Below are 25,031 nucleotides of genomic sequence, written 5' to 3'. Positions count from 1 at the left end.
ATCTCATCATCTCTTCCAAAAGATGTCAACATGATGAGATCCAGGATCTTGTCATCTCATCATCTCTTCTAAAAGATGTCAACATGATGAGATCCGGGATCTTGTCATCTCAACATCTCTTCGAAAAGATGTTGACATGATGAGATCCGGGATCTTGTCATCTCATCATCTCTTCTAAAAGATGTCGACATGATGAGATCCAGGATCTCGTCATCTTATCTTTTGCTATCAAGATGTCGACTTCCCGAGATAATTATCTCAACATCTCGGTGGCACTTTTAAGCTTCCATAGTATCACGGGTTCTGATTATTAGAATTCCCGCGTTTTCGCTTTTCATTTCTCATAATACTTGCTTCAAAAACTCCAGGACGTACCGCTTGACTTGATCCACTTGACTGACGAGCGTGAATGTGAAGATGATGCCATTATTTTGATTAACTAAATGGGGGAGGGGTTAATACTATACGTGGCGCGGCTTTGAAATTATCCATAAAGGCTCTGTCACGCTCTAAATCTCATGTATTTGAAATAAACCCAGATCTGCTGCGAATAGTGGCCAGCCGAATGTTATGTTTTTTAATAATTGAAAAAATCTTGAGATTAAAAAAGTTAATCTTTGAGATTAATAATGAATCCAAAATTCGTCTGGTCACAAGTCACGGCTAATCTGGATTCAAATCTTTGAAAATTAGAGTACACATAATTCATTGCATGTACTCTTAAAACAAATCCGTCAAATATGAAAGGGGCAGCTGGCTGCAACGAAAATTAGGCCTATTTTACTATAGGCATGGAGCTAATAGCTCCATGCTAATGGCTCCATGATTTAACTAGGAGACAATTATTTCTGACTGGAATACATCAAGAAATGTGACTAGACAACCTGTTACACGTAGCTTGTCACTGATACAATTTGAATTCTGCACTTCCGTAAGGCGTATAATGCCTATAAATGGCTAAATGCTCTTGAAGCGCACCCAAATCCGGTTCGGGAGACGGCAAGGTCGGACTTCATACGATTAAAGGCGATCGCACACCTTGGTCTGCGACTCAATTTTGGAATAAAACGTAATAGAATTTGATGCTGATATTGAGACTTGGAATATCTTACTGTGTAATGTTCGAAATCATCGTACAAATACCCATGTTCAAATCTGTGACTATGCTATACCATCCTTCCTATAATAAAAGCAAATTTGATATCTAGTCGTAATGACGTCATAGCAGTCGTACGATTGACTACGATTTGAAACGAATTTGGCATTTACTCCAAAATAAAGGCTTACAATCTTACAAAAATAATTATATTAGTATTCTTTCAATTAAATGTAACCTAAAATAAAATGATATGTTCCATTCAAATTTTCAGAATGAGCAAAATGCGATTTGTTCCAAAATCTGATCGCGAACAGTCGTAAGGTGTGCGGTGGCTTTAAGAAATGAAAGCGGGGCCGCAGAGGGGGGGGGGGGGGGGATGTAACGTCAAGGTAAAGACCGACAAGGCAAATTTCGAAGTGTGATAGGTACTGTGTTGCCATGGTAAAATCACAAGTTTTTCCCCAATTGCTGACTGGTGTAGGAGTGAAGACAATCATGTAAGACACGTTTTTGTATGTGATGGATACTGCGGGGTCGCGGTGAAGACATATTATAAGAAAAACATGTTGAGTTAACGTTTTTATGGAATTAAATTTCGTTCATCATGATCATCACACGACGCTTTCGTTACAAGACATGGGTACTAATCATCACCTGTGATATATTCTGTTGGTGTATAGAATTATATAATGGTTCGATCGATTAGTGATTGCATGGGGCAGAACCTGTGATCTTTCCATTCCAGTGGTTAACTGGCCACCGAGCAATGATGAAAATGGAAGGAGGCATGCAATATTAATTCAAAGGATGTAAGCATATCTGACGACGGTCGTGGTTTATATTTTGATTTGTATATATACAATTTATTTCTCATTTGTCATATTTTGAGGAGCCCTCAATACTTGCTTTTTAGTGGGATGCTCCATTTTAACAAATTACATGTATAAATCACCAATCCTTTAGAAATCATTATCAGTCTTGACTGGTAATCATTCTCTTGCTTTTCATATTTGGTAATTTCTTTTTAGTTCTAATTTATTGTTAAGTTATTTTAAGCTCTACCTTCAAAATCTAAATCCACAAATTTGATTAAAATTATCAAAGTTGATTATCAAATAAACATAATTTCCGAGGATACCGATATTGTTTTTAACAACATGTTTACATATATTTTGTGCCTGTACATATTATTCATTACTGTATTATATCTTGTTAATTTCTTCCCTATAATATCATCATTATTAATATTATTTGTTGTTCTTTGTTAAAAGGGCCACATGGAAGACCACCAAATTGGTGATATGTGTCACAATGTATAGATATAATAGATACATAAATAAAATTCACTACTCGCGATATATTACGAATCCGCTTTTTCGGGGGGGGGGGGGTAATGGGTATAGAAGATTATGAGTGTTCCAAGATTGCGACGGAATGGGTCACCATATTTGCCAGTTAATTCAGATTAACACATTTTATCTGAACTTGACGAGATATTTAATTTAGCGTTGTGGCCCAGTGGATTATTCTTCGGACTTTGAAACAGAGGGTCGTGGGTTCGAATCCCAGCCATGGCGTAATTCCCTTCAGCAAGAAACTGATCCCCAGTGTGCTGTGCGCCTGGCTATACATGGAAAGTCCGGGGTTCGATCCCAGGCCGCGGCACCTATGCCCGTGAGCAAGGCATTTAATCTACATTGCTCTTTTATCCTGCTTTCAAAATGGAAATGCTATATGCATTATTGGTAACGAGGTGTGTACTTGAACATTTCTAGAAATAGAATTGGCAAGATACCTTGAGTCGGCATGACAACATGTAACTTTTTAGAAGTCGACATGGCAACATACCCCAACATACCCCAAACCTTACTTGGCAGGATAAAACATCCGAGTCTGAGTAAAATGAATATCCAGCGCGGGAGATTCATCATCCCCCGTAAACCAATGTTGTTTTATCCACTCATAATACTAAAAACAATTACAACAACCCACACTTATTGAAATGACAAACTTGACAAATTAATGATAGAATATTGTATCATTTTGTTCTTTCAATTCCAAGTTATTGATGCGGAAATTCTATGACGACAGAGGGCGGTATAGCTCTGTAGAGATCATCAGAAATTGTATTACCGTATTACCCACCGTTTTAGTTAGAAGTGACTGATCCGATTATCTCACGGATGACAGACCAGAGAGAGAAGGAGAGAGAGAGAAGTGTGTCACACTGTACGGCTCGCGATCAATACAAGCACATTTACATCCGCATTTGCACACACAAACGCACACACACAAGGTGCGAGGAACACTAAACAGAAAGCTGCAAAAAGAAAAAAAAAGGCCACAAAAGCAAAGAGTCGAATCGAAACATGCCGTGCAGACGACGGCGAAGTCATAAATCATAAAGCGCGAAAATGAGTTCGGAATATGATCGCCCTTACTGCTGCCACAGACACTTAAATAACACATTTCGGATTATAAGGATTAATAATGCAGTACTAGACGTAACTCTTAGGCCATTTCATAAAGTAAACTGTTGCACCCAAGGACACGGGACTTGTACATCCAGACAAATGCGGAAGAAACGATATAAACACAACACAGAAATAGATAACTCCGGATATGGAGCACGGACTACCAGTGGTACCAGTGAGGTACGGGGGAGTTGCGGGGGATCACTCCGGTGTATCGGTGGTGGAAGTGGATTTACTCTTTCGTGTTCTGGGGAGCAGAGGAATATATCACGTTTATTGGGACGGTCGGGTGTTGCCATGGTGAATTTATTATGGAGTTTGCTACTTCTTGCCAGTTTTGCCTTTGGTAAGTAATTTGTATATTTTCAACTTTATGAAAAAAGTTTTCATTTTAGAGTGAAGTGTACGCGTGTCACAGTGTTTGAATTGCTCTATGGATTGAATGTTAAAAAAGTTTGGTTGCTGTATAGTACAAACTATATATTTTTCAATAATACATGGGCATATACTTTTTCTCTGAGTGATGGGCATATACTTTTTCTCTGAGTGATGGGCCTAAGTGAGAATTGGGAAATGACGAACAGATAATTAAGCCGATGATATACATAATTTATTCCATCCACATAAATTTGTACTACATGTAATCCTCGTTTCATGTTCTCAAGAGGTCCTTTCTACATGATTATCAAGGTCGTACGCAGGTTTTTCTTCGGAGGGGGGGGGGGGGCAGGACGCGTAAAAATTTCCGAAAAAAAAACTCGAACGTGATTTTTCTTAAATTACCAACGTCATACATGTACATCTATCTCCTAAGCCCCCAGAACAGAAGTCAGACCCCGCCCCCCATTAAAAAAAAGAAGGGGGGGGGGACAACAGCATAGGGTCTAGAAGAAGTGCGCCGGAATTGTTTTATTTTATGGTACAAATTCTTCGTTCACCATATCATGAGACCATGCAGGGGAGCTGCGTTTCATGAAGGGACGTGTCGGACGTTTTATCCGACAGTTACTAACAGTAAGTTCTCAGCCAATCAAAATCAGGGAAAGTTGTCAGATCTGACAACTTGTCGGACGAAAATGTTGATGAAACGCTTCCCTGTGATCTACAGATAGATTTAACAAAAAATACAGTTCAAGCAACAAACTTTACATCTTTGGCGCATTGTCATTCGGAGGGTTTTCACGACAATAGCAATAGTGATATCAACATTCAATTACTCAATTTATTGTTTTTTTATATTTTTTTTCTCGAACTATCAATGATCTCATATTTTGAATTGTGTGTTTTATACAATTTAACCGGTATTAATGGTTCCATTTTCCTATATCATTCGTCATAAATACATGTAGGGGAAGGCGGGGTAAGTTGAGCATAGGGGCAAGTTGAGCCACCAGCCCCAGGCCAATAATGAATGAGTCAGACGTTGTGGTGGTGTCATGTATTGATGACCCATAGCATAACCCCTAACCCCACCACATTGTTTTCCACTTTGAAACAAAAAGTAGTTTTTTAGAGGGAAAAGTATGAATTTCAGCCAAAAAAGTAAAAAAAAGAGTGTGAAATAGATAAGTGCTTTATACACACACACGTCTTTAAATATAGTAAAAACATGATAACAACATTGTTAGTCCAGGTATGGATCTTCATTCTTGTTATAGTCTTTTATATGATGGATGCATAATAAATGTGTGGATACAAAATTATCGCACTAAGTTCGGACTGGGGTAAGTTGAGCCAAACAGCATGGGGCAAGTTGAGCCATGGTAATTCTTATGGTAATGTATCTTAAAAAACAAACAAACGATAAAAATCGATTGAAATGCAGGCTGAAAGGAGCAAATTTACATGACTGCTCTTTTCCTTTTAAAGGACGTTAGTATTTATAGAGAATTAGCAAGTGAAAAGACTTTAAACAAAAAATTGACATGCTGGTTCTCCCCCCATACATTTTGTACGTAGTTTTTTGTGGCTCAACTTACCCCAGACGGTGGCACAACTTACCCCATATATGGGGCAAGTTGAGCCATTTGACATCGGTTTTTTCAAAGGTCACGATGACTTTCAGTGTGGGGGTAGAAAGTTATATGTAGGTGAAAAACATTTCCCAAGAATCAAATTTAAAGGCAAGGTACTTATTTCTACAATAGTACTAGTCATATCAATTTTAACATGCAAAATGCAAAAAGTGTCACAACTTACCCCGCCTTCCCCTACTATCTTGTAAGTCAGACATTTGCATTGGTTAACCTTTCATTTTTACATAGATATTTTCATGTATCTTAATTTGTAATAAAGGTCACTAACCTTCGCGACGCGCACTCTTTCCCCAGGCCCAAAAGGGGGGCTTCCATAACGAAAATTAGCAATGGTTGCTTGAGAGGTGACCGGTTTTCCCCGAGTTGTATAAATCCCAGAGGAGTTTAAAGGACATCGATAATTCATGACCAACTCTGCTTAAGTTAATTGGATAACGGGTTCGGAATACATGGACCGTTAAATCATTCATTAAAAAGGCAATGGAATGCAAATGAAGTGTCAGTTATATTATAAATACATGAAGTAGAATTCGTGGGTTTTGGCATTGCACTGTTCATGCACACTGACTCACAAAACAAACAAAAATTATGAATGTTCAAACACAAAACAAACTTTAAATCAGGAGAGTATTGTCGTGAGATACATGTAGTTTGTAATTGTATTTGTAAAAGCAGAAATGTGCATTGGTGTCTGGCCCTATTGCACCTCAACCCACATTGATGTATATACCATCATGTACATGTATGTACCCCTAACTTGTACAGTATACATGTACGTGATCTGAAGAGCTCAGTTGCAAAAGGGATTTGGTCCATTTTTTTTTTAAATAAAATTTGATTTTTGTTGTCTCAATTCCCCTAACCTGTACGTGATCTGAAGAACTCAGTTGCAAAGGGGGTTTGGTCCATTATTTTATCAAATTTGAAAAATTTTTTTGTCTCAATGTATAGATTTTAGTAGCTCATTATGAGATGATACCAAAGAAAATTAAAAATTCCCATTAAGGAGTGAACAAAAATGGCAAAGAAAAATCACCTTTTTCAAAAGGGGTTATAGGTTTATTTCAGTTTGGTTGCAAAAGGGGTGATAGGTCCACAAATAATTTTTTTTGGAAAAAAATATTTAAAAAGATATGAAGACAGGTAGATTTTTTGTACCCTATGTTATGTTCACGTGGTACATGTAGGGTATCATGGCAATTTAGTTTCGCATAAGAATATTGCAATATGGGAGAAAAAATGAATTTCTTGGAGTGGACCTAACCGCTTTTGCAACAAACTCTTCTGAAGAGCTCATTTGTCAAAATGAATTAGATTCATTTTTCATGAATTTTATCATTTTCTATCTCAAAACCTATAGATTTTTAGTCGCTCTAATGATACCAAAGACAATTTGAAATTCACAATAAAACATGAATAAAAGTGGCAAAGAAAAACCACTTTCTAATTCAAAAGAGATTGGATTCATTACAGTTTGCTTGCAAAAGGGGTTAGGTCCACAATGATAATTTTTGAAAAAAAAAATATATAGAAAGAAAATTAAAGACAGGTAGATTTCTTTTATACCCAATTTTATGTTCACATGATACATGTAGGGAAGTACATCATGACAATTTAGTTTCTCATAAGAATATTACAATAAGTGAGAATAAACAACATGATATTTCTCGGAATGGTCCTAAGTGGACCTAACCCCTGTTGCAACCAAACTCTTCATGACTGTGATGAATTAGGCTAAAAAAAAGTGTACAAAATACATGTACAAGTAGCAGCTTCTTTGTTTACATGTACATGAACATGTACGCTTAGCTGTTTATTTTCCAATTCGTCTTATATCAATTATGTGGTCTACCATCAGTTAGTCCACTAGACATGGCATGCATGGTCTAAAAGCCATTTCGTATAACAACCAGTTGGTCCAGCGCCATTTACATGTAGTCCATACACATGCACAATTCCGTCTATATTAATTGGACTACAATGTACATGTACATTTAGGTGTTAATTGTGCAAAATAAATGAAATCAAATGGATATTAGACCAACTGGTTATCAGACGAAATGGTTATACATGTAGGCAAAATGGTGATGGACAGAATGGCATTGGACTAAATGAATGAAAGTAGACCATGTGGTGACGAATTGGCGGACGAATTGGCAGTAGACGAATTGGCAATTGCCCATTATAGAGGGTATGTGGACCGGAAAGACAGAAGCAAAAATAGTAAAATAAGGAGCTGCCTACATTGTAAATGTAAGTCGTGTAACTCTATAGGCCCTATGTGTGTATTAAAGGTCAAGTCCACCTCAGAAAAATGTTGATTTGAATCAATAGAGAAAAATCAGACAAGCACAATGCTGAAAATTTCATCAAAATCGGATGTAAAATATCAAAGTGACACTTCAAACATGTCAAAGTTTCGCTTATTTTTAACAAAATAGTTATATGAACGAGCCAGTTACATCCAAATGAGAGAGTTGATGATGTCATTCACTCTCTATTTCTTTTGTTTTTTATTGTTTGAATTATACAATATTTCATTTTTTACGAATTTGATGATTAGGACCCCCTTGCCTGAAGCACAAAATATTAAAATAATGGAATTGCACGTTTTCAGGGAGGAATGAAACTTCATTTCACATGACAATGATGAGAAAATAAAAATATTTCATATTTCATATAATAAAATATAAAAGAAATAGTGATTGTGTGATGTCATCAGTTCCCTCATTTGCATACCGACCGAGATGTGCATATAACTGTTTTGTGAAATGAAGCGAAAATTTAAAATGTCATAACTTTCTTATTTGACATCCGATTTTGATTAAATCTTCAGTGATTATGCTTGTTGAAATTTTCTCTTTTTATTTAAATCAAGTTTTTGTTGGGGTGGACTTGTTCTTTAAGCTGAGAAAAAATATGACGTCATACATGTACATGTATTTAGGTCGTCTTCACCCCCCCCCCCATCCAAAACAATCTCGCGCCGCCCACGTGTTTCTGAAATTCTGACCTTCGTAAATGCTCGTTTGTAAATGTAATTTGACTCCATCGGAACTCGGAAATACGTTAAATGCAAATAAGGTTTCTGGGCCGGGTGTATAGGAATGGGTGGACTTTGGTTAATGACATAATCATGTACATGTACATTCATGATGTTCATGTACAGTACCATAGCCTCCTCCATCACTGATAATAAATGGTAATGATGTTTATAATGAAAAATGAAATTCATCATCATTATTTTATTGTGTTCCAGGTGGTAATTATAGCCCTGCAAGCCAGTAATAAATCATTAATGTTCTGAGCATCGAATGAATGATGCAATGTTTACAATACTTTGATTTATGAAGGACTTTCTATTTACATATTTTAAACAAAAGGAAAATAAAAAGTAGGCCTACATCGCATTTTCATGATGTTCATCAAGAGATATTTAATCATGGTTTATTCATGAAACCTTTTGTTTCATGAATATCACAACCACAAAAATCACAATCACAAGTGGATATTTCCAAAGAGTTACTTCTGAAATGCTGTATCTAAGATTGTGATTTATGAGTGCATGTGCATGCACCTTTTTATAAGTAAGTATTAAGAATATGAAAACATTATCAACTCAAAATCACAAATAAATCAAGAAAATTACCACCGTACAAAACGATGTTTACATTATACCCTAAGCTACATCTCTTCCTATACGCGTGCATGTGACCGTTGTCCTGCGTTTAATAATTAGTGTCCTTTTTAAAGTTTTATCCCATGAATCACAGACTTGGGGGTTCTTTCGCTTCGATTATTACTGCATACTGAATATTTTTTTCATTTACATGTTGATTTCAATGAAAAGAGAAAAAATAAATATGGCTGAAATTTTCTCATCAATATCGGACATTATACATGTAAGCTACATCATACACTGTAAAAAAATGAAGTGCTAATTTATACCTTGGTCACATTTGCTCTACGGCGGCCGTACGGCGAGTCGAAAACAGCCGTTTTATTACTTTTGATTCAAACCACCTATATGTAGTTGGACAAAAAATGCTAAAACGGCTGTTTTCGACTCGCCGTACGGCCGCCGTAGAACAAATGTGACCATGGCATTAGCATTTACAGTGCTTGTATACATGTAGTGACACTACAAGTGCTGATTTCCTAGTTCATGTAAACTAGAACTTTGGCTTAATGCTCAGATGCCATTTCAGAATGGCTGTTTGATAAGTATATAAAATATAACCAAACAAAACTGACGTTTTTAGAATTAAAATCGTTCGAGCTCAATATAGCTGAATAGGCCGACATGTTTATGGTTTACTACTCCCAGAGAGGTGGAATGTGCTATATCCAGTACACTTGGTCATTGGTTAAAGGACAAGTCCACCCCAACACAAACTTGATTTGAATAAAAAGAGAAAAATTCAACAAGCAAAACACTGAAGATTTCATCAAAATCGGATGTAAAATAAGAAAATTACAACAATGTATGGCATTATAAAATTTCGCAACATTTCACAAAACAGTTATATGCACATCTTGGTCGATATGCAAATGAGGAACTGATGACATCACTCACTCACTCACTATTTCTTTTGTATTTTATAATATGAAATATGAAATATTTTTATTTTCTCGTCATTGTCATGTGAAATGAAGTTTAATTCCTCCCTGAACACACGGAATTCCATTATTTTAACATTTTGTGCTTCAGGCAAGGAGGTCCTAATCGTCAAATTTGTAAAAATTTAAATATTGCATAATTCAAACAATAAAAAACAAAAGAAATAGTGAGTGAGTGACATCATCGACTCTCTCATTTGGATGTAACTGGCTCGTTCATATAACTATTTTGTTAAAAATAAGAGAAATTTTGAAATGTCATACCTTTCTTACTTTACATCGGATTTTGATGAAATTTTCAGCATTGTGCTTGTCTGATTTTTCTCTGTTGATTCAAATCAACATTTTTCTGAGGTGGACTTGATCTTTAAGATGATATAGTATTGCTGCTTGCATGCAATAGGGAAAAAAGTTTCAGGATGCACTGCTAACCTTGATGAAGACACAGTTCAGGAAACATGGCGGCTGGATATTTCATAGTTGATTTTCTTTGTGGTAATGAGTGACAAACGAAAATAATTTAATGCAACATTAACATTAACGTGTTTTATACATGTACATGTATGACCTTAAAAGTACATAAAAATCTGATGTAAAATAAGGAAGTTATTTTAGATATCCGCTTGCATTTAATTTCACGAAATAATACATGTAGGTCTTTAAATTCTGATGTCAAGAGCGAGGTCACTTTTCAATAAAACTTATATGGGATATGATCATATGACTATTATTATTCCATTAAACTCCATCGCACCACTTTTATATGTAGAAGTTCGTATGGGGAGGATACATGTATGTACATGCATATATCGTCCCTATTAAATATTTAATGGCAAATAAACTGACCTATGTATACCCATTCACTAACACTTTAGAGTCTATTGTACATCTGCACTTTATACATGTAGTCATTAATTAGATATGCGATGCGATTAACAAGTAAGGACAAAATCCATAGTAAAACTCCGTGTCCATTATTCATGGGTAAAGTATCTCACTGGCACAGTTTATATGGTGGGGTGTTACTGTATCCTCATTATAGATAATCTAGATTGACTAGTGTGATAGTTGTTATATCATTACTTTTGAGCGGATTATTTTTATCATTTCGATACATTTTATAATCAAACTCGACTCTTCACCGTGCGCGACACGGGCATCAACACTCAATATATGGGAGGGGGTCTGCAGGCACAAACACTTGGTTTTCGCATTTCGCGTAGTGCACATTGAAGAGTCTGAAAAGTGAGACTAGATTTACTTTGTACCGTGGCTAGCAAAGAGAGTTTGGTGTCTAGTCTTCACTCTAGACGTGGTATTGGTTAAAGTGTCAAATACACTGTAAAAGATGAAGTGCTAATTAAGCACTTACAGTGCTTGTATAGTGACTGCACTACGAGTGCTGATTTTCTAGTTCGAATTTAAACTAGAAAATCAGCACTCGTAGTGCAGTCACTATACAAGCACTGTAAGTGCTAAATTAGCACTTCAATTTTTACAGTGTAATAGTCTGTGCTTGCAGACTAGGGGAGGGACAGACATCTCTCAATTTGCCCCCACATCCATTACTTACCAGATGTATTACTAGAAGGTACGTTTCCCCCTCTTATTTCCGAATTGCATTATTTCAAGCTAAAATTACATAAAGCTTCACCCCCTGTTCGTTTTCCCCATTTTTCAGCACCGATGAGAGCACTTGAATTGGGCGCAATCATGTGAGACCCTTTTTTCCTTATGGGGTTCTGCACAAAATTCGAAAATATTCCCCTGGGGTCGTCGCCACACAAAGGAATCCCTACGACATGATATTACATCATATAGACTTAAGGCGACCGCACACCTTACGATTGGTCTGCGACCCGATTTCAGAATAAAATGGGGTAGAATTTGATGCTAAAAATTGCTAATATCGAGACATTGAATATTTTTACTGTGTATTGTGTAATGTTCTAAATAATCGTACGAATACCTATGTTTAAATCTGTGGCTGTGCTGTCATCCTTCTTTGAATAATAGCAAATTTGATATTGAGTCGTAATGACGTCATACATGTACATGTAGCAGTCGTATACAATTGGTCACGATTTGAAACTAATTTGGCCAAAGGCTTGCAATCTTTCAAAATGGTTAAATTAGTATTCTTGCAATTGATTGTAACCTCAAATAAAATGATATCTTCCATTAACATTTTCAGAAAATGAGTAAAATGCGATTTGTTCCATACTCGGATTGCGAACAGTCGTATAGGTGTGCGGTGGCCTTTACATTGCAGGGCTCGGGAATGGTTTTCAAAGTGTGTGTGTGTGGGGGGGGGGCTGACAATGCAAAAAATCACAATCATATGGTAATTTTTACGTTTTTGTTCACGGTTTTGGAAACATTTTTTTTTTGGGGGGGGGGGGGCTGAAGCCCCCTATTCCAGCACCCCGCTTCCGCTGCCCCTTCATTGCAGATATACTCGGATTATACACGTACATACTGGATATGTAGTATCTCGGGAAGTTTAATCACCTTACATATTAGTATTACATATAAATCCATTAATGATTAATGTATACGTGAAGTACAGTAACAGTATAGGGCTGCAGCAATGGCGTAATGAGCCCAAAAAATTGAGGGGGGGGGGCAGATATAGTGTATCGGACAAAATCTATGAAAAGTTGCGAGCGAGCGAAGCGAAGCTTTTGACATGATATTCATAAGTAATATCGTATTTTTCCCCTTGTCTCTTTCACTTTGTTTCTTTTTTCTTTATTTTTCTTTTTATAGTTTTTGTCTTGGTCGTCAGTGAATCTGTAACCCACTGGGCTGCAGAGATCATTTTCAGGGACCCGTTGCAGAAAGAGTTGCGTTTAAACGCAAGTCAAAAAATCAATCGCAAGTCCCAAATGCGCGCTGTTGATTGGTTGAAAATCAAGTTACGCATGATTTTTAGAGTTGCAATTGATTGCAACTCTTTCTGCAACGGGCCCCAGGGCAGCAAAAACATGTGGGCTGCGTATGATTCTTATTCAATCTCCATGAAATTATTCGCATTCAGTTCATGGTCCAGTATTTACAAGTGTAGGAGATATTTAATATAACTAAAAATAAATACTACTTCTTGTATGATAATTTGGAATAAGACAAACGAACTAAAAAAACAAACCAACAAATATAAAGTAAATGTATCATAGTGGAATTATGATGCATGTAAATGAAGACGTGTACATTTATCCACGTACATGTACATTCCCATTTCACGCCTAGCCTTCATTGTCATTGGCGTGTAACGTACATAAACAAGCGTCAATGCTTACGTAATGCCTCGCTCTATTATCAAGTACTTAGTCACCCATTGTCATGGTAGACCGTTATTGAATCAAGGTCCTTTGGTCGCCGGATAAACCTTTATTTAGACAACACACTGCATTGTAGTCGCAGACAAAATACAAACACACGAGGTTGATGCAAAAGTACTGGTAGGACAGGTACGGCTGTATACATGTAGGTGCCTCATAAAGCTGGACGTAACAAATGCCTTTGCGTGCGTACGACTGGTGACCCATTCTTTTGTTATACATGTACCATGGAGCTAACAGTTAATAGCTCTATTGTTATATGATACATTATGTGTATCTGACTTAGCACCAAAGAACATGTTCCAGTCATGCGTAACTTTACGGACAGCTTTTTAAAACACCGACCTGGGCCCCGTCTGCATACAAGTTACCATTATGGTAGCTTTGCCACCCACCCAATGGTAACTTGCATAGAATCCTTGATTCTGATTGGTTGTTGATGGCAAGGTTACCATGATAATAACTTTTGTGCAACGGGGCCCAGGTTATTCATTAGTTTGTCTTTAATATAGAGCGTGATTACTTCTTTGAGCAATCTTATCGTGAAGATCAGGTTTCATTCTATCGAATACACACACGTAAATAAATCATTTATTTAATGTATGTAACAAACAATTATCCAAAGAAATATAAAGGCAAATAAAGAAAATGGAAAAATCATGATACATGTAGGCATACATGTATATCACTACAGACAATAACCATTCCATGGCGATTATGCATCTGTTCAATACTTTCCAGACGGACCAGACCTCGCCGCGACGCCACGAGCCTTTGCGGATACTGCACATGCATGTAATATTGGCGCCACTCGCGATACCAAGTTCGTCTACATTTGGGAGCCATGTGATTTCATGCTAACTTAGTATTATTATAGAGCTATTATGGTATTATTCTTAAAACGTCAAAGAAAACAAGATCATCAAAATCAACTAAGTGTCCAGTGACTCCAGACAGTTTCTTGTGATGAGAGGTACATGTTTATTTCAAAAGTTTTTTTTAACAAATTATAACAGACTCCGCTATAGTGTCCATGATCAAATGAAATCAGTGAAATTGAATTTTACCTGCGTAACTACACTGTATACTTATATTCAATATTTACGTGCGGCTTAAACTTTTATAAATGTATATAAGCTGGTTGTATTTGTATAAAGCTTGGAATCTGGTCAACTTCTTTATTGGTCAAATCGGGGAAAATAGGATTTTCCCTTACAAATTTGCTGGTCAATTACAAGGACGTGGCTGTATGTTATATGTACTAGCGTATGTATTCAATCATTACTGACAGAGGCCAAGGTTTATCACCTCCCTTATTTCGATCTCTTTTCTCGGAAGTTATTACGTGATCGTGATGTCGATAGCTAAATGTAGTTCTAAACAGGACCCGTTAAAACCAAACTGATATCAGGACTTTTATTTTTACGATCATGTCGTCCGTTATGCAAACAAAGTTAAGGAGAGAAGAAGTGGTTGCAAACGATGATTTCATTGTTAGAAAGTCTTTTGAAATCAAGGTTTTTATACATAAGTATGAAATTAAGAAATAGTCATTTTAGGGGGGGGGGGGGTAGAGTGTATACATATTCTTAATTTCTTATATTCATTTAGTCTCCAATGGTCTCCATGTATAGAGTATAAGCTGTCGTTACATTTTAAAACCATTTCCAGCTTATAATTCAATTTCCCGAACCTACTTTCACATACGAATTATGTACCCCAATAATATTTTTCAGTCGACATGCAATCGAAATCCTCTTCCGCTTTTGAAGACTCGTCTTGTCCTAGACAAGTGCCATGTCCCAGCAATGCAATCTCTCAAATTTCTATCTCTTTCGCATTTAGGCCCAGTGAACATGGTATACTCATACTGATTTGTACCCAATTGATCAATAAACCCTCCAAATGAAGAGTAATTTGTGTCTCCGGTACGGATATGGCATTTCCATTTATGTCGGCATTTTTATCTAAATGGCTCGCAATATTACGATGCCCTGAGACTCGAATGGCACCAAGAAGTAACCTATCAAAGTACTCGTGTACCTGCATGTATATTGTATAGAAATGATATACATTACATGTACATTTATATGGTGCAGCCACAATCCATCATTAGTCTGCAGTCGCAGACCCTGATTGAAAATTGGATCAGCAAGTATGCCTCCACGCAAAGACTAGTACATACAAAACTTGCTGAGCAAGAGGGCCTTCATTACCATGATTACACAAGGCGTGAGCAGGCTGCACATTCAGACCCTTAACTCGAGTGAAGGGTTTGCACAGCAGACTAAACCCCCATTATGGCATGATGTTTATGCACAGTGTGTTTATGTGCTTGTAATTGTGTGGACTGCACACTGTGGACTTGAGATGCTACAGTTCTTGGTTCAATACCCTGGTGGCGATTCCTCCGGAAACGGCCGGGGGCCCCAAAATCCGTGTTGAACTGAAGAGTTTTGTATAGAGCTGCAAATCTTTGATTAAAAAAAAAACCTTTAATATCTCCCCCCAATTTTACACAAGAAAAAAAATAGCTGCAAATGAAACTTACGTGTTTGATCACAGTGAGTTTCGAACCCACAGCAGCACGGGGACAAGGTGACGAGGTGTTCGATATTTCCAAATGACTTTCCTGTTCCAAGGTGCGAAGTCTTTTGCGGATTTGACAACCTAGCTAGTACGTTAATGTAGATCATATCATAGAGCCGTACACGGACATGTAGGTCAAATTAACAATTTTTTTTTTTTTATTTACAATTATGTTTATACATGTACTTTATCGCTTATTTGGTAGGGATATTATTTTGTAGGGTCGTTATCGTTTATCACACAATCATAAATTATCAACACCACCACCGCCACGCCCATTATCATCACCATTATGTCGTCAACGACATCATCATCATCATCATCATCATCACCATCATCATCATCATCATCATCATCAGTACCATCATTATATTATTTTCATTCATCACAATCATCATTGTCATCACGTCATTACCACCACCCGGGATCACCACCATCTTCAGAAGTTACAGCCAACATCACCATTAACTACCCACACCACCATCACCACTATGGCATCATCACCATGATCGCCATCCTCACCATATTCATCATTAGATTTAGATTTATTCATTTTCCGTTCACAAAGCACAACAAAATCAAAGTCACAATACATAGTCAAATATAAAGTACAACATCAATCGGAATAATGCATAAGAATTAAAAGGTATAAACAATAAGAACTAGTGCGAAGTAAAGTAACTTTGACTAATAACTATATAAAACGGAACGGAGGGGCTTGCCAAGAAAAGCAAAGCTTGTATGGGAGGCAAGCCCCTGTAACTTAGTTTCAATACGTATATTACAAAACTATAGTATCAAGGAGAGACGGAAGACAGTTTAAAAGGAGGCTATACAAAATATCGAAGGTAACAAGGAAATAGTGACACAAATTAGAATAAATGATAATAGTAATAATAATAAATAATAATAATAATAAAATGGTAACAAAAATGTGATAATGAGGGAGGAACAGAGAGGCAAATGTAGGGAGAGAGGGGGTGCAGGTACAATTTTAGGTGCAAAGAGGAGCATGTCAAGTGCGGGAACAGGTCGGCAGGCAAGTTGTCCTGGGAGGTTAACAAAAAAGAAGTTTTTTAGTAGTTCTTGTAGTTTTGGTTATATGGTAGATTGACTTGTTTGTGTAAAGTATTGGCAAATAAGCATCAATGCCGCCACCATCAGCATCACCATCATCAAAATCGCTTTCATTAATCATTTTTTTCATGTATGTTATGATGAAGTGCCCATCAGGCCAGCATTAACATGTATTCCCTATATTCGGTTTCAACTACGAAGCTTAGGACCCACTCCGCAAACCCATTTCGTTCAATCCCCGGATTTCCGTTCGGTTCCCTTGGCATTCGAGTTAAATCAAAGAAAACATGGAGATGACACACATGCGCACAAAAGTTTATTAACCTCCTTGTATCATGTTACAGAATATTCGATATTCTCGCGTCATGTCTTATTTTTCTTGATCGATGAGCCACGCGAGCGCATGCATACATGGGCAGCTCCACGGGGGGGGGGGGGTGCAGGGGGTGACCACCCCATAGGATTTTTCAAGTAGTGAAAAAAAATGTTGGAAAAAAGAGAGATAACGGAAGAGAGAAGAAAATAGAACATATAAAGAGATGCATGCATAGGCCGTTTAACTATATCATATAACATTGTCACAGAGTTGAGAAAAATGGGTCGTCTTTGTCCCCCTATCACGATGCATTCTGGCACCGCCCCCTACGTGCAGAAACGATCAAATGTGCAGGACATATGACATGCACGATCATCATCACAATTGTGTAATTTGTATCTGATAATACTAAATGCTGAATTTGTTCTCAAACACAGGGTCGGCGCCAAAGGGGGCAGGGGCGGTCGTCCATGTGTATGTTTGAAGAAGTAAAAAGTACGAAAAAAAAGAGAAAACAAAACGAGGGAGGAAAAAGGAAGAAAGAAGAAAAAAATAAGAAGAGGAGAGGTTTCTCTCGTGTAGCTAAATATATGATACACATGTACAGTGGCTGATCTAAGGGAGGGAGGGGGGGGGGGCACACCTGGGCCCCCTGATTGAGAGCCATAATCCATATTTTTTAATGTAAATATGCCGTTAATACACATGTGTGCCCCCCTCCCGTGACAATCACGGCAAATGCTTTAAAAGGATTATGTCGTTCATACAGAAGTGAGGTTCTTTTTTGGCTTGTCAAATTTTGCGTGGAAAAATGACATTTTTTCTTTGCTTGTCAAATTTTCCTAGAGAAAATATGCCAATTTTTGGAAAATCTTGGATCCGCCCCTGCCCCTGTACAGTCTTTTGAAAAAAATAATGTGACCTTTTAGGTCGACTTGTCCCCACCCCCTTATCAAAATCTCCTGGGGAGCGTTTCATGGAAGGACTTGTCGGACGTTTCATCCGACAAGTCCCGTTTCATCCGACAGTTACCATAGTAACAGTACCTATCAGCCAATCAACATCAGAGAAAGATGTCAGATCTGACAACTTGTCGGATGAAACTGTTGATGAAACACTCCCCAGGTGTCGCCCCTGTGCAATTATGTTGTTTAGCTGATTCGATATCAACGAGCATGATTATTCAAAAGTAATAACATATATTTAATTACCAAACATTCTTCTCGTATTCATTTTTTGAAATGCTGATCATGAAGTATGTTACATGTCCATGTATACTCCTTGTATATGTTGTTTATACATGTACATGTAAAGGCAAAATGTCTTCTTGTCGCTACAACGTGTACTCTGAAAGTACATCCTTGCTCAGATGAGTTCCTGTGGTCTAACTGGATATTAATAGGTTTATAATGATGAATGATTCACATTTGTTTCGCCCTGCGTAAAATTTTCCCTTCCATAGGCCTACCCTAGTCTGCAGGCGCAGACCCTCATTGGAACTTTGATCAACAAGTGTGCCTCCACGCGGAGACTAGCACAGAAAGCCTTCAGTACACAAGGCATGAGTACATGGAGGCTGCACATTCAGACGCTTGTTTCGAGTGAAGGTTTGCCCAGCAGACTAGGCCTACCCCTTCACAAAGAGAAGCCATCTTTGGTTCTCGTTAAAAGTAATTACTCCATTATTCTTAGTGTTACGTAACTCCTGACGTAAAACATAACGAACGACGCCAATTACCAGCAATCATGCTAGTAAAGTAGAGAGACTTACTGCTGCCTATATTTGGATTGGATGGGATGATATGAATTAATGGCATATCGAAAAAAATGATCTGGATAACTTATGATAGATAGAAACTCAGGAAGGAAGTAGTGTAATCTTTTAATGCTCAGACGTAAGTTTTTTTCACTTCCGGTAAATTATGTAGGCTTTTATAGGCCTGTATTCTGAATGATGACATTCACATGTACGTGTACGACCTGTTCCTTTTCTAGGTTTTGTACAATGTATTATGACTAGGGTCTAGGGACGATGTAAATACACACACAGTATTACATTGGTGGTATCGGGGTAATGTCACCCCCCCCCCCCCCTCTGTCAACTTGATGTAGCGTTGCGCGAATTTGATGGCCTCTGAGTTTTGAACTTCTTCATGTTCTTTCTACTCTCTTCCCTCCTCCTCCTCCGCACTTTCTCATTTCACTCCTTGAAGGCCTTATAGGGGCGGTAGCCCCCTGCCCCCGTACATGTATGACCCTTCATGCTCTGTATGCATTACTGGTACATGTATATATCCGACGGAATCGATTTGAGAGATATCAAGAATTTATTGATAACCAATGGCAATATATTAGTATTGATTATTGCAATATAAAGGTAACGTGTAGAAGGTCTCTGAGGAAGTAGATCGATAAATAATTAAATATATTGCAAGAATGGGGAAGTAATTATATTATACATACATAAATACATACATACATACATACATATATTATAAATATATATATAATATCATTAACAAATGAGTACTTTATCATTCATAATGGTGATGACCGTGGAGCGTGGGTGTATAATTATTTCTTAAAAGTTAAATCTCAGTAAATGGGAGCGTGGGAGGTCAACACCTTCCGTTTCCCAGGTGCATCGCATTCGTTCATAATGCATCGTATTACCTTGATTTATTGAGACGCAAAGAGTTGTTATTTTTTAGATAATTATGATTACCGCACATCACTTTCGTCGAAACAGAAATCGGGGATATTCTGGCAATCGTAGTACAGTTAATAAAGAGATTAGTTGAATGAAACAAACGAACTGGGTTGGTTGGAGTAAAGGTTATACAAACAAATTAAATTACTCTATTGTCAAACTTGTCAAATGAGATACGTGTACAAAATCATAGCACATAGCAAACTACTGTTACCCAAAGTTACATGTATGCATTTCATAAACGTTTACATGTAAAGGGGGAAATTTTGAAGAAAAAAATGAAAGTGAGCTTTTAGTGTATGAATTTGTTCATAAATATTCAGTAGTGATTGTGAAATTGTCATTATTATTTGGGTTGTTGCTGTGTGTCAGGACAGATTTGACCTCGAATAAGCCAACGTTTATTAATTTTGTTACATTGTACGTAATGAATTTGTTTAAATTGACCCTTTCACCATGTGCTGCTTGTCTATTCTGATTATGTATAAATATGAATAGATAACTAAAAAATAAAAACCCTTATCAACAATCGATTGAATCCTGCATGCTTGTAAAATTCTTCAAACTTTTGATAAATTATCTGTCTGGACACTCAACGTCTGGGTAGATAATCTACCCAAAGGTTGCCATGTTCCCCATGGCTTGGCGATGACAATGCTGTACCCAGATGAGAAATGAGGTAGATACCACACATTGTCTTGATGTGAATAGCAGCCAACTACATGTAGTAGGTTGATTTCACACCGCGCGCGATTCTAAAGTAAAACGCATTCAAGAACATAGAAAATGTATTGAAAATGCCCGTCAAATCGCAATGAACAACCGGGAGGTCTTTGTCGAAAATTGGTGAACTGGAACAGCAGTTTCTTCCAAAGTTTCAGAGCTGAGAGGAAAAATGCAAATATGTCGTTTTTCCAGAGTCCAGGACGAAAAGTGTTGTTTTGTTCCACCCGTTTCGACAAAGATGATGGCCATTTGACAATACATTTTTCATGTTGATGAAAACGTTCTGCGTCGGAGTGCGAATTGCGAAAACTTTCTGAGATATATATACTTGAGTAAAAACCTCACAAGTAATGTCTCGTTTTCATTCGGTATACGACATCGTATAGGGTGATCTTATAAAGTGATCGTATTCCTTGTGTTGACGATAGTACGTAATCGCTATGGATGTTGACGATGGTATACGATTCTCGTACGGATTCGCGATCTCCGTAGCCTTAAAGATTTTGTTTAGCGTAAAGCGTGTACAAATTTCCACAAATCGTAAGATTGTATACATTCTAAAAACACAGTAAAATTTTACCCAATATTGGGTAGAAAGGGAACATGTATTTTTACGTCATTGTGATTAATGCGCGTAGCTGTACCATAACATAATTATCGTATATTTTAAATGTACTGCGGCACAGCTTTGCAAGACGGCCGGTGGCCGCCCACCGTCTTTCGCTGCTCACATACAAAAAAAGACCCGATTTCCGGATCAACTCTTTAGCGTGCAGATCATGTACGATTAGTTGGTTGGCTGATGAGTGACTTTTATTTTGATCAATGATGGATGGATTGATTTAATGTAAATTACATGTAATTTGATTACTTCTTTGATTGAATTTAAATGTATATGTAGGCTAGTTGTAGGGCCTAACCGTATTTTTTTTTTGCGTTTGAATTTGAATATTTCTTGTTGTTATTCTACATGTAGCTTAAGAAATTCAATCAAACGTGTATAAATTTTAGAAACTGCGAAGATGAGTCTTGACTTGATAATTAGAGGAAACACGATATCACATTATTCTTAGGGGCACAAATAAATTGATGCGGCCGAGATGGAGACAGTGCGCCCACTGCTCGTAGAGAAATCACACCTCAATTTCATATTCAGTGAAATTTAATGACATTGCTAGAGTTTTCCCATCCGTATCTGTGAACAAGCTTCATATATATTTTGATTATAACATGCTATGTTTCCGTTGATATACGGCCATCCTACACTGTAAAAACTGTGGTGTTAAAACTGACACCAATTGATGTTAATAGAGGACCACACCCTGAGGTGTTAAAATTACACCCTAAAGATTGAACGTAACACCAAAGAGTGTAAATGTAACAACCAAAGGTATTGTAATAACACCTATAGGTTTAAAACTACATGTAACACCACAAATAATTAACACCGGTGTAAAATAACTGGTGTGGTCCTATATGTACATTGGTTAACACCACAGTTTTTGCTGTGTAGATACTTTTAAAATCGTCTTTCGATGTCCAGTAAGTCAGTTTGGCGTCATTGGCAGAGGAAGCCCTATTATGAGTCATCTGTTACGTAATCAATCCATGGAATTCCCTCACCTGCACTGTAATGCGCCGAATTTGCCCTAACCCCATGCAATGTGCACTGTCTGACGCATCAGCAATCTATTGAATCGCGGATCACATTTCTTTCATCTGAATATATATATATTTATATTCTTTCATTTATGTTACTCTTGAATTTATTTTGCTACGAAGTTCGAGCCAAAGTTGAAAAAACCAGGACAATGCATTTATTTGCATTTATATCTGCAATACAAGTACACAGACGATTTTCAATTATTCATTTTGATTATATTCATTCTGCATGAAATATGATTATAATTATTTATAGATTGTACCTTAATTAATCACTAGGCTTCCCTCCTCCTGTTTGCACGATGGTGTCGATCTTTATAACTGCTTCCCAGGTTGTGTGGCTGTCCAATCCGTACTAACAATTTATCTTCCAGTTGTTCTAAAGTCGATTTAGCTGTACTTGTATGCTAGATGTAGGCCTACTCATTTGAACATTACTGTAGTGCACAACGTTCTATAAAGGGAACCGTTAGTACATCAATCGTTCATTAGATGGCCATTTCTACTAATTTATAGGCAACCGTAGTTAATGTGTCAACAGTAATGTACGATACTGTTGACATATACATGTACATTCCTCCTATTTCCTATTAAAATCTATATTGCTATTATTGATACCAACTTCACATTTATACATGTACATTCTAAATTTTGAAGTGTAATGTGAATTTGGTATCAATAATACCAGTCGATCTTAATCGGAAACATAAATGTTACTTTGAAAGCGTTGTAATCCCTATGTTCCTGAAAATGGATTTGCGGTGCGAATGCTATAAAAAAGAAGAGTTTATAATGGTTTAGGAGACAGTACATGGTCAAGGGATGGTGCTACGGATGGGATGGGGGGGGGGGGTCCTTCCCTATGATTCTTACATGTAAGTAGTGAAAAGGTAAGGAGAGGAAATAGGGGAAGATAAGAAGAAAATGAAAGGAAGAAAAGTATACCGAAAGAGAGGTCTTGGTTTTGTAACTCTTCATTACCTCTGTTATTCTATTAAAACAATACATTTGGTGCTCCCTTGAGGTCGCCTTGTCCTTATGATCAATATTATGATCGCTCCCCTAGCTGCTATAATATAATACGATAATACTTCAGTATAATAAATAATGGCACCTTTAATATGACGTCACAGTATTGTCAACCTGTCAAAAAACCCTGGCGATGCCCCTTGGGCAATACATATTTCATGAGTTAAAAAATATAAAGTTCATCTTCGAGGGCGAACATTTAAATTAGGGCCTATGAAATCAATACCATTTATTTCAAATTTAATTCGTTGTTGATGTCGGTTGCTCACGTTCGCACCGCCCTCGAATGAGAATAGGCGCGCTTGAGCTTATTCGAGGGGCTTCTTCCGTAAACAGCAATGTAAATACATGTGCAAGTGAGCTTCTGTCTGAAGCTCTTTGAAGTGAGGTAATCGTCAACATGGCAAATAAAGTCAAATTGACCTGGTCAATAATTGGTTTAATGGTCAGCAGTAACTTTGTCAATATGAAAGGGGTCTCTTACGGTAGTTTTTCATGACCTCTTGAAATTCCGTTTTCATTTTTGTATTCCCCCTATAAGCGGCGTACTTTGGTAAACTGAGAAACAAAATCTCAAATCTAGGTTAATCGAAAATATGACCAGAGTTTTCCTTTTTTCTGCACAATTAGAACATTAGAGTGATTATGAAAGTTCATAATACCAAATGATAGGGAACACTCCCTTTTGATCTCAAGATCGGGTCACATCGCAGAGGAAGGATATAATCAGTAGCCGAAAATTTTTGAGGTATCTTTTCGAGATTTTTTGTCTTGTATTGAGAACAAAAGTTTGATCATCGGTAACAATACTAGCGATTCTTCCTCCGGATCACCCCAATCCTCATCGCTATTTCATCCCCCTCCCCCTCTTCTGGTCCACTCCTCCCTCCTCTTCCCTCTCCTTCACCTATTTTTTCCCTTATTCATCTTCTATCTCTCTACCCCTACATCCTTCCTCCTCATTCTCCTCTACATCTTCATGGTCATCACCGCAATATTTCCAACCCTTTTACCCCACCTTCATATCCTTCTTCCTCTACCCCCTCCCTAGTCTGCAGGCACAGACCCTGACTGAAAATTTGTGATCAGCAAGCGTGCCTCCACGCAAAGACTAGCACATACAAAACTTGCTGTTTCAATCATGAGCGAGAGGGCCTTCAGTACACAAGTCATGGGTAGGCTGCACATTCAGACCCTTACTTTAACTCGAGTGAGGGGTTTGCACAGCAGACTAACCCCTCCCCATCTCCTACTTCTACCATAGGTGCATGGTCCTACCCTCCATCCAATCTCTTTCTTCCTCTAGCCCCCCCCCTCTTCCTCTGTTCTGCTCTCCCTCTCTTATTCACTCT

At 37.4% G+C, this 25,031-nt stretch overlaps 1 protein-coding gene across 1 annotated transcript in view; it reads left to right on the top strand.

Moving 5' to 3' along the window:
• The first annotated feature begins 3,290 nt into the window (after window positions 1–3,290).
• The window catches only part of LOC121426153 (vascular endothelial growth factor receptor 1-like), a 64,690-nt gene continuing 42,949 nt past the window's right edge, over window positions 3,291–25,031 (top strand). Inside the window, exon 1 of the mRNA XM_041622334.1 lies at window positions 3,291–3,919. Coding sequence (XP_041478268.1) covers window positions 3,514–3,919 — 406 coding nt within the window. The 5' untranslated portion in view covers window positions 3,291–3,513. The remainder of the gene's footprint in view (window positions 3,920–25,031) is intronic.

This window comes from Lytechinus variegatus, chromosome 13 (genome assembly GCF_018143015.1).
Source record: "Lytechinus variegatus isolate NC3 chromosome 13, Lvar_3.0, whole genome shotgun sequence".
NCBI lineage: Eukaryota > Metazoa > Echinodermata > Echinoidea > Temnopleuroida > Toxopneustidae > Lytechinus > Lytechinus variegatus.
The sequence above is the reverse complement of the archived record's forward strand: the minus strand, read 5'-3'. Positions and strand labels throughout refer to the sequence as shown.